This window comes from Chlorocebus sabaeus, chromosome 21, assembly GCF_047675955.1.
Source record: "Chlorocebus sabaeus isolate Y175 chromosome 21, mChlSab1.0.hap1, whole genome shotgun sequence".
In the NCBI taxonomy this organism is placed as follows: domain Eukaryota; kingdom Metazoa; phylum Chordata; class Mammalia; order Primates; family Cercopithecidae; genus Chlorocebus; species Chlorocebus sabaeus.
In genome coordinates, this window is record NC_132924.1 from 110,290,599 (window position 1) to 110,303,014 (window position 12,416).

At 35.8% G+C, this 12,416-nt stretch overlaps 1 protein-coding gene across 2 annotated transcripts in view; it reads right to left on the reverse strand.

The window, feature by feature from the left end:
- Positions 1–7,688: 7,688 nt before the first annotated feature.
- PTN (pleiotrophin) overlaps positions 7,689–12,416 on the reverse strand; it is a 109,245-nt gene continuing 104,517 nt past the window's right edge. The window contains exon 5 of one of the 2 annotated variants that reach the window (XM_007983043.3): positions 7,689–8,419. In XM_007983043.3, the coding sequence (XP_007981234.1) occupies positions 8,367–8,419 (53 nt within the window). In that variant the 3' untranslated portion in view covers positions 7,689–8,366. Of the gene's footprint in view, positions 8,423–12,416 lie in introns of both variants that reach the window. The other variant, XM_007983042.3, reaches the window with a different exon arrangement.

The following is a 12,416-nucleotide window of genomic DNA, read 5'->3' on the forward strand; positions in this document are numbered from 1 at the left end:
GCCAGGAGGGGGCAATTAATTTCTGAGTTGATGTGGGCTTGCTAATTTTAAAAGCACACCACATGAGGAAGGATTTCTTTTGCTTGGTGGGCATGGTACTTCACTTTTACCCTAGACACAGAAAACACCAGTGTTTTGACTCCATGTCACAATCTAATTCATTGGCTTCCTCAACGTACCTCCAGATATTATAAAGTTTTACAGCATTTACAGCAACATGCTGATATGACTTAAGTTGGAAAGAATAAATATTCTAGATGGATTGGTAAGATAATGTGCAAATGGCAGGAGTTAAATCTTGCAAAAATAAAGAAGCTTGTTACAAATGAAGACTGTTTCACAATAGTCAACAGAACTTCATATTTATTTGGTTGGTGCAAAAGCAATTGCGGGTTTTCACGTTTCTTTTTTTAGTAATGGCAAAAGCAAAATGCCCAAAGTGAAGAGTCATAGTAATTTGCTCTCCAGGACAAACATGATTCTGTTATAGATCTTTGATGTTTTCTTCCCCTAGATGAATACTGAAACCTCTTTACAAATTCTAAATATTTTGCTAGTAGGTCTTTTCTCATATACTTATGGCTACCCTTTTCAAAGAGCATATTTGAAGTATGCTAATTTATGATTATGCATCTTCCTCATCTAATCTTCCTTAACTGTTATGAGGATCTTCATCCCCCTGCTAACCAAAAGGTAAATCTAGGAGTATATCTGATATTATACTCAGATGTAATACAAAGTTTGTAGGATTGGGTGTTAAAGAAGTATCTTCCTGCAATTCAGTTCCTTTAAATGGAAAAGTTTCATTTGTATATTCAAAATTCATGTTATCACTCACAATACCAGTTACCATAGTAAATTTTCCTGGGTACAATGAGCAGGGACATGTGAAGATATTCCCTTCAAAATGAAGAACAAATTATGGACTTTACAAACCCTAACAATGGAAAGGAAGTACATTATCTCATAGCCCCCCTTGGAGGGAACATATGCAGTATTTGGAGTCCTAATTGCCCTACTTACCTGTATCTGAAAAGCTACACATTTGAATGAGTCCCAAATCAGAAGCAGGCACTACAGTTGGTAAAAGCAGATTTTCCACTTGTCTTGTGTGACCTGGCAGATCCAATGATTCTGGAAAGCTTAAAATCTAGAATGCTAGAAGTTCAACTGAAGTTTCCATCAAAATAAGCTCTTTTATCCTAGCAGGAAGTGGAGAAACTCTGCTAATCAGGTCAGGAGGGGGCAACTAATTCTGAGTTGATGTGGACTTCCTAATCTTAAAAGCACACCACGTGAGGAAGGATTGCTTTTCCTTGGTAGGCATGGTGCTTCACTTTTACCGGAAAGACCCCAAAAAATATAATTAGCAGAATATTTTAGAGTTTAAAAGTAAATCACACTCCTATGTCAGTCACAGTCCTAGCAGGTAATAGATGGCATGCTCAAATAAAGAATTTAATCAAAGGGCTATTTATTTCTTAATAACCAGGAGTGCTATATACTTCTTCTGTGCACAAAGAAGTATAAGGAGAGAGAAGATACCAGAAATACAATCATGGTGTGAGAGAGAGAGAGAGAGAGAGAGAGAGAGAGAGGAAGGGAAAAGAAGGGAAGGGAAGGGAAAGGAAGGGGAGGGAAGGGGAGGGGAGGGGAGGGGAGGGGAGGGGAGGAGAGAAGAGAGACTGTTCCTGATAGGCACCAAGAACTTAATCAAGAGATATAGCTATGGAACCAAAGCTCTCTTCCCTCCTTTATTCTGTTCCCTTGTGATACTCTTCATTTGCTAGAGCCAACTGGAAGTAGAGGGCAAGGGGGCCCTTGATGAAATTCACCTGGGTCAGGGGACATGGCGCAGAATGTAGATGCTGCAGCGTGGACCTGTATGGGCAGATGGAAGGCATTTAACACCACCTCTCTAATAACTATTCTCTTTTTGATGAATATCTCCAGATTGCTTTTAAGTCTAGAAACTGAATTACTATCCACAGGACATCAGATAACCATGTGATCTGACTTGGCCAGCATGATTTTGGCATATTATGAGCCCTCTGTCCATATTTAGGGTATGTCTAGCAACACCCATCCACTAGAAGAAATAAATAACATATTTATATCTGATCACAAGCAGACTTAAAAGGTTTAATAAGAGGAATGATCAATTTGTGCTGGACTGCTTTTCTCCTCTCTACCACTTCTATGGCCCCTTTGGGGATTCCTTCTGTCCAATGGACAAGGAAAGAAAAACTCTAGGCTCTTGCCCATAGAACTTGGTCTCACTAGGGATGATTCTGTAAAACAGTGGAAAAGAAAAGTCCTTGCAATGGGCAGAGGTTGCACCAGTATATTTCTTTCCCTAAAGGAAAGATGTCCTGAAATCAGTATCTACACTAATTCTTGCATGGGAGACAAAGTCTGACTAAATATCAAGTATCTGTAAGAAAAAACAACTGAAGTATAGGTTTTGATCCATACGTAGATCATAAATTAAATTTAACGGATTGTAACCAACTTTAAGAAGATGAAATACAAGAGAAGAAAAATGTCAGTGTACATAGAACATAGTATTGAGAAATATTATTTTCCAAAACTTGTATTTCATTATTTCATTTTGTGTGTGTGTGTGTGTGTGTGTGTGTGTGTACATGTGTCTATGTGTATGCATGTGTAAATGTTGTAGGGATGCTGCCTGTCAATGCTAAATTCAATTTTACATGATGGTAGAAAACATTGTAAAGAAACTACCTTAAACTTTAAGTAAATCAGCTTAGCTATACTAAATAAATGTGGTATGCTGCTAACATGTATAACTGCACCTTTTTCATATCTTTACTCTTAAAATGCCTCTTTTATCCTCCACCAAATCCAGTCCATCTTTCAAGGGAAATATCAACCCTGAGTTCTTTATGAATTCTCTAATTACTCCAGCCCAGTGATTTCTTTGAAATTCATGGGTCTTGCCCAATCTTAATCCTTTCTATTATTTTATATTTCTACTATTTTACATTACAAACTCTTTCTTTTAATTAAAAACAAATTTTTGTATATTCAGGATCTACAAATAAATGAGTTTGGAAGCTAGGAATTCTAAATTTTAGTTGTTTTCTTCCAAGAGTGCCTAAATCACATTATGAAGATAATTGTAATTCATTGAATATTTGATTATATCACTAAAATAATTAATAAACACAAGGACTAGTCAGGCCCTTTAGTATTTTTAACTTTATCTTACTTTTTAATGCTATAATATTATAATGGATCTAGCCTTATTTTCAAAATAGGGTGTATTATTACAGAATAATATTTTTTTCTTTTTTTTTGAGACGCAGTCTCGCTCTGTCTCCCAGGCTGGAGTGCAGTGGCACCAACTCAGCTCACTGCAAGCTCTGCTTCCCGGGTTCACGCCGTTCTCCTGCCTCAGTCTCCCAAGTAGCTGGGACTACAGGCATCCTCCACCATGCCGAGCTAATTTTTTGTATTTTTAGTAGAGATAGGGTTTCACCGAGTTAGCCAGGATGGTCTTGATCTCCTGACTTCATGACCCACCCGCCTCAGCCTCCCAAAGTGCTGGGATTACAGGCGTGAGCCACCACGCCCAGCTTACAAAATAATTTTTGTAGGGAAGTTTCTCCATTTTGTAGGTTGTATATGGACCTTCTATCTCCATGATATTTAAAAAATGTTCCTTTTTCAATGGTATGGCATTAAGACAAAAATGCTAATTTACGAACAATGATGGTACATTTTTCTATTAGAGACGTTTTATTATGATAACTAATAATTTCTATTTGTTCTCAAAATGGTCAATGCTTAGTAGTGCTCCTTCATATCCAATCAACATGTGAAATGCAAGTGAGATAAAATGTAGGTTGAAAAAGGCAGAGATTGCTCATAATACCAGTAGTTGCTGATGTAGAAATAATAGATAATGCTTGAATATATCTGACAAGTCCAAGGATAAGGACAGCAAGGATTATTTTTTCTAAAAGGCCAGGAAAAAAATGTTTGCTTAATCCTGAAATTTAATTGTGTATTTCTTTATAAAAGTCACCACGTGATACTATCCAATAGCTCAGAGAGTAGTATATACTTTATTCCATCTTCATTAAGAGACAAAATTTAAAAGAAGATACATTTGTTCTGAAGGGTCTTGTTGCTAGTTTTTTACTCCCTCAAATTGAGTTCAAGGTTACATCCTGGTGGAGTGTTCATTCAATCCTATGATCCATGAGGAACACACAAGAAAATATTTACAACTACAACTGCCATGATAACAAAAAATAATAACCTGATACTCACGGGGACAGGAGTAAGTCTTCAAGAGCAGTTTAATTTACATTCACGTTCTTTAAAAAATAGTGTGGTACTTTTTTTTTTTTTAACAGAAAGATTATCAGGCAAAAATGACTACCTTAAAAGCATGCAACTTTTAGGATTTAGAAGTCTAAAATTCATGTCATTCATTGCAAATATTTCAATCTGTTGATTATTCACAGTAAGGGATGCATTCATGTAATTATCCAAGAATCTCACAAACAAAGATAATTGAAGGTTTGCCCTATGTTTGATGGATCTGACAATGAAACAATCAAAAAAGGGAAAGTTATTCTCTGTGATTATTTATCTTATGTAACATCTGTATTCCACTAAGAGCTAGTTGAATGTGTGGATACAATCTCTATGTGTTCTCTAAGTTATCCCAGGAGTTCAGGGATAGGATGGTCAAGATTTTTCATGTTTTCATTCTCTAATAAGGTATAATATGGCTTCCATGCACATTTTCAAAGAACAAAAGAAAATATGAAGTGATAATCTACATATAAACCTCTTTAGCCAACCCCATGAGTAACTTAGTACAATCATGGTAATAGATACATGTGTAAGAAATACATCAATGTTCTGCCTGTCATGGTTTCGTTCTTTTTTTAAAAAATGGCTTTACAAAAATTAAATGTTGGGAGCTAATTCTTTATTTTTCTTTTTAAATAATAATAGTTTTTAAAGTAGATCTGCTTTTCTAATGAGTACTGGAATGCTTATGAATTACATTATTTTACCTGTGACCCCAACAGGATGAAGCATTTTTACTTTCCTTTTGTTTCTCTGCTTAGAAGAACAAAGGATTGGGAAGAACAGAAACAGTAGAGGACAGGTGAGTTTCTAAGAGTAAGACGTGTTTTCCTCTGATTAAAAATGCTCCATATATTTTATTTCTGGTAAAAATAGAGTGCAAATTTTGAAGCAGGCATTCCTTGCTGGATGCTTAGAATAACATTATGCCCTTTTCTTCTTATATTAATGTATTCCAAGACTCTTATCACTTTTAAAAAGTAGCTTGAATGCTTTGATATTCTATATCCAAGGATATTGATCTGCCTTATTATTTTTGGAAAGGTTAATGAAAAGAAAGTCCCTTTGCTTCACTCTGTTAGAAAACCCCACGACTCAATGTAGATAAAGTTCTAATTTTTATATTTGGAAACTACTTTAAAATAATTCAATTTGCAAAAGACAGTACTTTCTATTTCCTTTTTCACTGCTTTCTATAGCTTATTTACCTCTGTTATTCACTTAAGGAAATTATATAATAATTCATTTAAGACTTTCAGAATTATGGAGCCAATAGATGTTACAGAAGAAAAAAAAAAGATCTGTATCTCTTATTCTTAAAGAAGTATCTGTCTCCTCAATGGAAAAGAACTATAGCCTTTTCTTTCTCAATGAGATTTCTCATGGTCAAGTATAATTATTCAATTTTTTTTCATACCCACATCTTCCCAATTTAGGAGAAATTCTCTTAAAAAATATTTAGAACTTTAAACTCTGGTTGAGTTCTACTTCTACTAAGTTAAGAAGATGTTAATATGTCATTCCAGGAATATATGAAGTCAAAATGTCTATCCAAGATCCTCTTCTTCACAACCTATATATAGAAGAATGTGACAGCATTCATATATCCTGAATAAATTAGAAAGTCTATCAGAGAACAAGTGTGAGAGATACCAACTCTGAGCTGAATGAGGACACTTTCTCATCAGGGAAGATTTGTTTTTGCCTGCATCTTGGTAAAGTTGCTTTTTACCCTCTCAATTATTGGACAGAAAGTTTGTCTTCCCTCTAAGGCCATTTAAAGGAACACAGATGACTTCTTTACATTTTTCCTTCCCTTCTTCAAGGCTTAATGAACTTTAGGGTGAAGTTTATAAAGCCCAGAACAGAGAGCTTGCTCGAGAACACTGTGAAGTGCCCGATGACGGTCTATTTTTTCCTATTTGTGAGAATCAGAGATGTGGAGAGCTTGTCCTTTTGCATTTATGTTTCAACACTTCAGTGTGACTTAACAAGATGTTTAAAGCTGAGGCTGGGGTAGAATAATTCTTGAGACTTAAGGGATGTTGAATTTCACACTCTATATAAGGGAGCTTAGCATACCAATCTTTGCTTTAGGGGAGAATCAGGAAGCTATTCTAGGGCTTGCTAAGTATCATAGTTGACACAGCAGAGAAATCTTTCACTTTTGGCTTCCTGCCATGCCCTGTGAATAAAGGAGTATGCCACAGTTATTTACAGGACTGTTTTTCCCTTGGGAGATTTAGTTCTAGTTCACCTTAACTCATTACTGATTCACGGGTTGCTGCTTTTGGCTAAATGTGTTAGAGGAGCAACATTAGCTGAGAGGTTATCAAAATTTGCAATAGGCTCTTCCATCCTCCCATCCTTTTGGAACTTTGCTGTCAAAAAGTCCACTCAAGACACTGCCTTTCTTTCTTCTCTTCCATACGTCCCCATGAGTACTTTTTCCAATTAAGGTCAGCTTATAAAAGGACTACATTTACTATTCATGTTTCTATCATTTGCACTTTACAAGGCACTCTTTTTGTTAAGCACCAGTCCATAAAATGCCTGGAAGTTCATCTGTTTTTTCTATTCCCCACTGACAGGTGGCTTTGATGTAGAAGGGAGAAATGGATCTGCTCAACATTCCTAGCTCAAGTAGAGTCATAGGCTAGATGGCAAAAGTAGTTTGGCTGCTAAGACCCTTTGGCTGCATCACTAGACCAGCATGTAATTGTGTATTTTATAGTTAGCCCAGGGTAGGCTGAAATCATCATTTCCCAAAACGGACTTAGCAATTATCTTGGTAGACTGGTATTTGTTTATTGAGTCTTATCACTTTAGAATTAAAGAGTACGTCAAGAAAAACACTTTAAAGATTATCCCAGAGAATTTTCTATTATTCCCTGAATAACAGGAGAACAGACTTGTTTACTTAAAAGTTGTGCTTAGAGACCAACAGATAAGGAAGTTATACAGATTGCCTTTGGCACTCATGGCATGTAAAAAAGTGAAAATTTTTGGTTTATGGAAACTAAGCCCAAACTACCATTTTGCACATCATTACAGTGATCCTGATTTGGACTGGTGCGAACCCAAATATATCCACTATAAGAGCATTTTCCTGCTCCACCAAACCCTAGACTATTGTGAAACTTTTGTTGAATTCAGTAGTACCAATTTAACCTATTAATTACTGATAGAAAGTACCAAAAAACTGTGTGACATTTGTGCCCAAGAGTGACTTAGCTAGTTTGTACGACAATTTCTCTGTGCTAATAAGTTGACTGGGGGAGTATAAATGACTAAAGGAGTAGGGTTACAAAAATCACATTATTGAACACAAAAGCAAATTTTTTTCAGCATCACCTTGATTTATTTTCCTAGTATTTTTTTCCTCAGATGGAAAAATAATTTCATCAAGAAAACAAATTCTTCTGCCAAAGTGAAAGAATTTTATGTTTTAATGCTTTTCTTTAAAAAAAAAAAAGTCAACATTGAACTAGGGCATGCTCTGCTTCCCCACCCCCATTGTGCTGACTACATTTTAAAAAATCTATTGGCAGAAAACAAGATAGTTTCTTCAAATAGAGTGATTATGTTTTATTGCTATTTTGTTTAGTATATATTTTTCTCAATTGGGAAAAAAGTCTAGGTGAAAAAAATTACCTAACAAGAGAAGTAGTTTACATAGTCATAACATTTAAATTGTTGCCCAAAAACTGTAAAAAAAAAATTTAATGTAAAATGTCACATAACTTCAAAAAACTTACCTCAATTGTCTATCATTTATCATGTACTATAAGTCAACTTCCTAAATAAGATTACAGTCCTTTATTATAAGCCCCTAGTGGTACTATAGTATACATTTAAAAAACACTACTACAAAAATTTTCTTTTCCTTTTGTTTTTGCTTATTGTGTACTTAGCTATAGATAATTTTTGAATAAAAAGCCTACGGTACATATAAATGCAATAGTTAACTGATCTTGTTTGCCGATGTCCTTTTTATATTCCACAGGTGACATCTTTTAATCCAGCATCTTCTCCTGTTTCTTGCCTTCCTTTTTCTTCTTCTTAGATTCTGCTGTGATTACAAAAGAGAGAGAGAGAAAGAGAAAAAGAGAAAAATGTCAAGTTATTAAATTGCAGGGAAGAAATAGCCACATTTCTTATAATTGATCAGGAATGAAAAAATCAGATTGATACACAAGTTGCTTGCTCTTGGCAGTTTTCTTGGTAAATTGAGAAAAAACTATGTGTGTGTGTGTGTGTGTGTGTGTCTGTCTGTCTGTCTGTCTGCTTTTGCCAAAAGAGTGCCTGTGAGAGTGGGCAGGAGGAACATAGCCTGCTTCTGTGTTAATTCTATAAATGCCTGTTATCTTACTGGTTGCCTTTACTTGATAGGCAAGATATTGACTTGGGGTCCTGCTTAGAAAATAGAAATACAGCAGACATCTCTTAGTAAATTACCCAGGTCACTGCTCAATGGAAAGCTATGAGAGCTCTGCTTGGCACCTCATTTCTCCCACTCCCTTTCTGTGGGACTCTTTAGTAGTATATTTTCTGAGTAAACAATTCCAAAGTGGTTCCACTCCAGGTCGGCCCTTTGCTTATATATTTGGCCACCTATCTATATAGGAAGAACCAGTTATAAACCATATGTACTCTCTCTGAATCTTTGCCTACAGGAACTCCTAGTTTGGGGTAAAACAAATGGAATGTGTCAACACAGGCTGTAGGAAAATAAAACATTCAGGATTTCAATCAAAAGACTCCATTCTTTTCCATTCAATCATCTTTCCACTTCTCTTTTCCTAACAGGAGAATGCAATATAGAATAGAACACATCTAATTTGGCTCCAAAGACAAAAATGGTCAGTCACTGGGCTAGCAAGTGAGTGGATATTGCTAAATATTTCTGAGCCACTTCTCCAATTTGGTCCATAGTAGCAGTAGAAATAGACTGGTTAAGTACAAGCTCTGGAGTCAGACTGCTGAAGTTTAAATCCTGGCCACATCATTAAGTTACTGTGAGACACTGAAAAAGTTAATTAATGTATTTGTTTCTTAGATTACTCATCTTTCAATAGGCATATGAAAAGTATCATAGCATATAGTAACCACAGGGTTTATATCCAAATTAAACTCATTCTATAAAATCTACTGAGAACAGAATATGATACAATAACATGTGGTTAATTAAGGATAGCATTTATCATTAGTGTGATAATGGAGCAAGAACAAGAAATCATTACCCTGTATAATTAAAATCCCTAATGATCATCAAGACATATTGATTGAGCAGGTCAATGAATGTGCTAAGCAACATAGGGTCACTGGGACAAAAACAATGACCAACGGGGATTAGGTCATTGTTCACTGGAGCACACAGCCTGTGTCCAAGAGGACCGTAAGACTTATGATGACAGAAGATATGATATGATGCCAACCAGAAATATTGTATGTTTCTCAGCTCATACTTAAGTAGAACTGGAAACTTTTCCATTTCTGTGTACTATCTCCATGACCTCCTCAAGTACGTTCCAAAGTCCATTACACCCTAGTAGTATTTCTGTTCAATGTAATTGTCCTAATTTTCCTTTACTCAAATTTCAAGGGTACACCATATGCAATTGGGTCAGCAGTTTCTAAACCCAGGCTAAATTGTTGCCCATAATTGTATTCATTTCATTCATGTCTTCCTAAGTTTGCCCCACTTCTATATTAAAGAAATTTAACCTTTCACTCTCTCTAGTTTTGTTCATTTTCTCAAATATCTCTCTTTCACCCTGTGAGAGGTTTAATAATCAGAATTTCCAAGTGAAAGATACCTTTTAGGTCAAAGGAGATATTCCGTGTAATTTCTGAAAAATTATTCAGTGTCTGAAAATGTAATAATTCCCAATTTTTGGTCAACATTTTAGGCAACAGCTGTATATTAGGATGGTACCTTCAGAGAACAATGTCGGATTTCAACTGAGACCTAACTTTGATTTTTCCTGTCTCAGTTTCCTCATGTCCCTTCCTGGGAAACCCTCAGGAACTTGTTATCTTTTAGATCTCCAGTAGAGTGGATATCTAAGTAGCAATTTCCATATTTTGGCTAATATGTTCCTGTTTCATACATAAGTCTGAGTGGATGACACACTAATCAGGCTTTTGTATAAAAGTTTCATAAAACTTAAAATTATTCTGAACATAGGACACTATTTTATCCGCTAATGTAAGGTTGTCCATTTCAAAGAACACTTTGGGAATAGGAATCTGTCACCAAATTCTTCTTGGTAAAGGCAACAGCACACTCTCTCTGTTACCTGAACCTGACATTGGTGTTTTATTCATTAACTGACAACTTTCTAGATCACGGGAAATCAACCACTTGCTTATTAAATCTGCACAATGTCAATGAACTTATTCTTCTGACACAAGTGGCAAGTCATCATGGCACTGCCTGGACACCCTGCAGAACTTGAGTCCACTCTGGACTCAATCTAAAGAGAAAAATGAAGAGTCTTCAGTAAAAAGGAGGGGAAGGAGGGAAGAATTCATATTTGCAATAAGGTCAGTATAGTTTCTTACATAACGAAGCGTTCAAATTTTTGTGAAAAAAAAATCAGGTCAGTATTATTGCTTCTAATCAAAAGGAGATTTTTGTGACTTTTATGTACATTCAACTGACAGACTAAATGAGCTTTGTCACTGCTTATCTCTGTGGCCTCAAAAACTTATTAACAACCTCTCAATCTTTACCTAGTATACATGAAGGGTTTAAAATAGTATCAAAAAATCTATGATCTAGAAAAAATGTGATCCAACTCCCTTATGTAATAGATGAAGAGACTGAAACATTCACATCATCCCTCTTTACTTCCATCTTCATACTTATGCTTATTTTAGTTCCCCAAATACATCTTTCCTGTTTGTCTCTCTCTAGTCTCTGGCCTTCAAATTCACTCTTCATTCCATCAACCCCACACTTCCACTACTACATATGTCTCATTAATGCCTCCCATTTTTCAGGTACCAGCATTGACATCACTTCTAGTTTGCTGACCTCTCAGTCTGAGTTAGAAGTTGTTTATCTTTCCTGCTCTTGTTAGAGCACCTATCTCTAGCATTGTAATTGCCACCAAAATACAAGCTGTGAGAGGGTGCAGTTTCTACTCTCTGTTGTACCTCCAGCCCATGGCACAGGGCCTTGTGTATAAAAGCTGATTAGTAAAGCTTTAGTGAAAACAAATGGATCCATAACATGGCGATAATATGTCTCACCCGTCTTCCTTATGAAGGTTCTTTGAATTTTCTTTGCTTCTTTCCATCTTATCCTTTTCATATTATTTCCTCTTGGCCTGAGTGTTCCTTCTCCTACTACCCCAGTTTGCATAGTCAGCACCTAGTCATCCTTAAAATCTTAGCCTCAGCTTCATTTTCTCAGGGAAGCCCTCCAAGAGCTCTCAGATAAGCAGATTCCATGCACAGACACTCTCATTGTGCCTTTCATTGATTTTTCCAAAATTAGAACTGAACTATTAATTTTTTCTCTAATTATTTGGTATGTTTTCCCTTCCTATGACAACAGAGACCCTATCTGTATTTTGCATCTGTATATTCTGTGCCTGAGACATAACAAGCACTCATGAAATACTTGCTGCATGCAGAGTGGATAAATGAATACTTGAATGGGAAATAGTTCAACCCATTACTATGTAGAAAAGAGTGTTTCTCAAGGAAAGTAGAGAGTGTAAATCCAATTAGAATCTGGTCAAATTTCAGTCTATCTTTAAAGACAAATATTTTATGAAGAAGAAAATTTACAAACACATGTATATGAAATTTATCCAGGTTTCTTAACACTTTGTCTTTAGAATAGAGACCTGATTAAACTCTGCGGGTAAAACTGTCCCAGTTTAGTCGCCTTTCAAGGTTAGAGTGAGAGAAATGTTTACTATGAGATGTGGGTCACAAATTAGCCTGGAGCAGGGCTATAATTAGTTAAAGTCAAATGCTTTTTTATTGAAGTCATATAGCAGCTACTCTAGAAGGTTCTGAGAGCCAATAGGATTCCTACCCTGATGTGA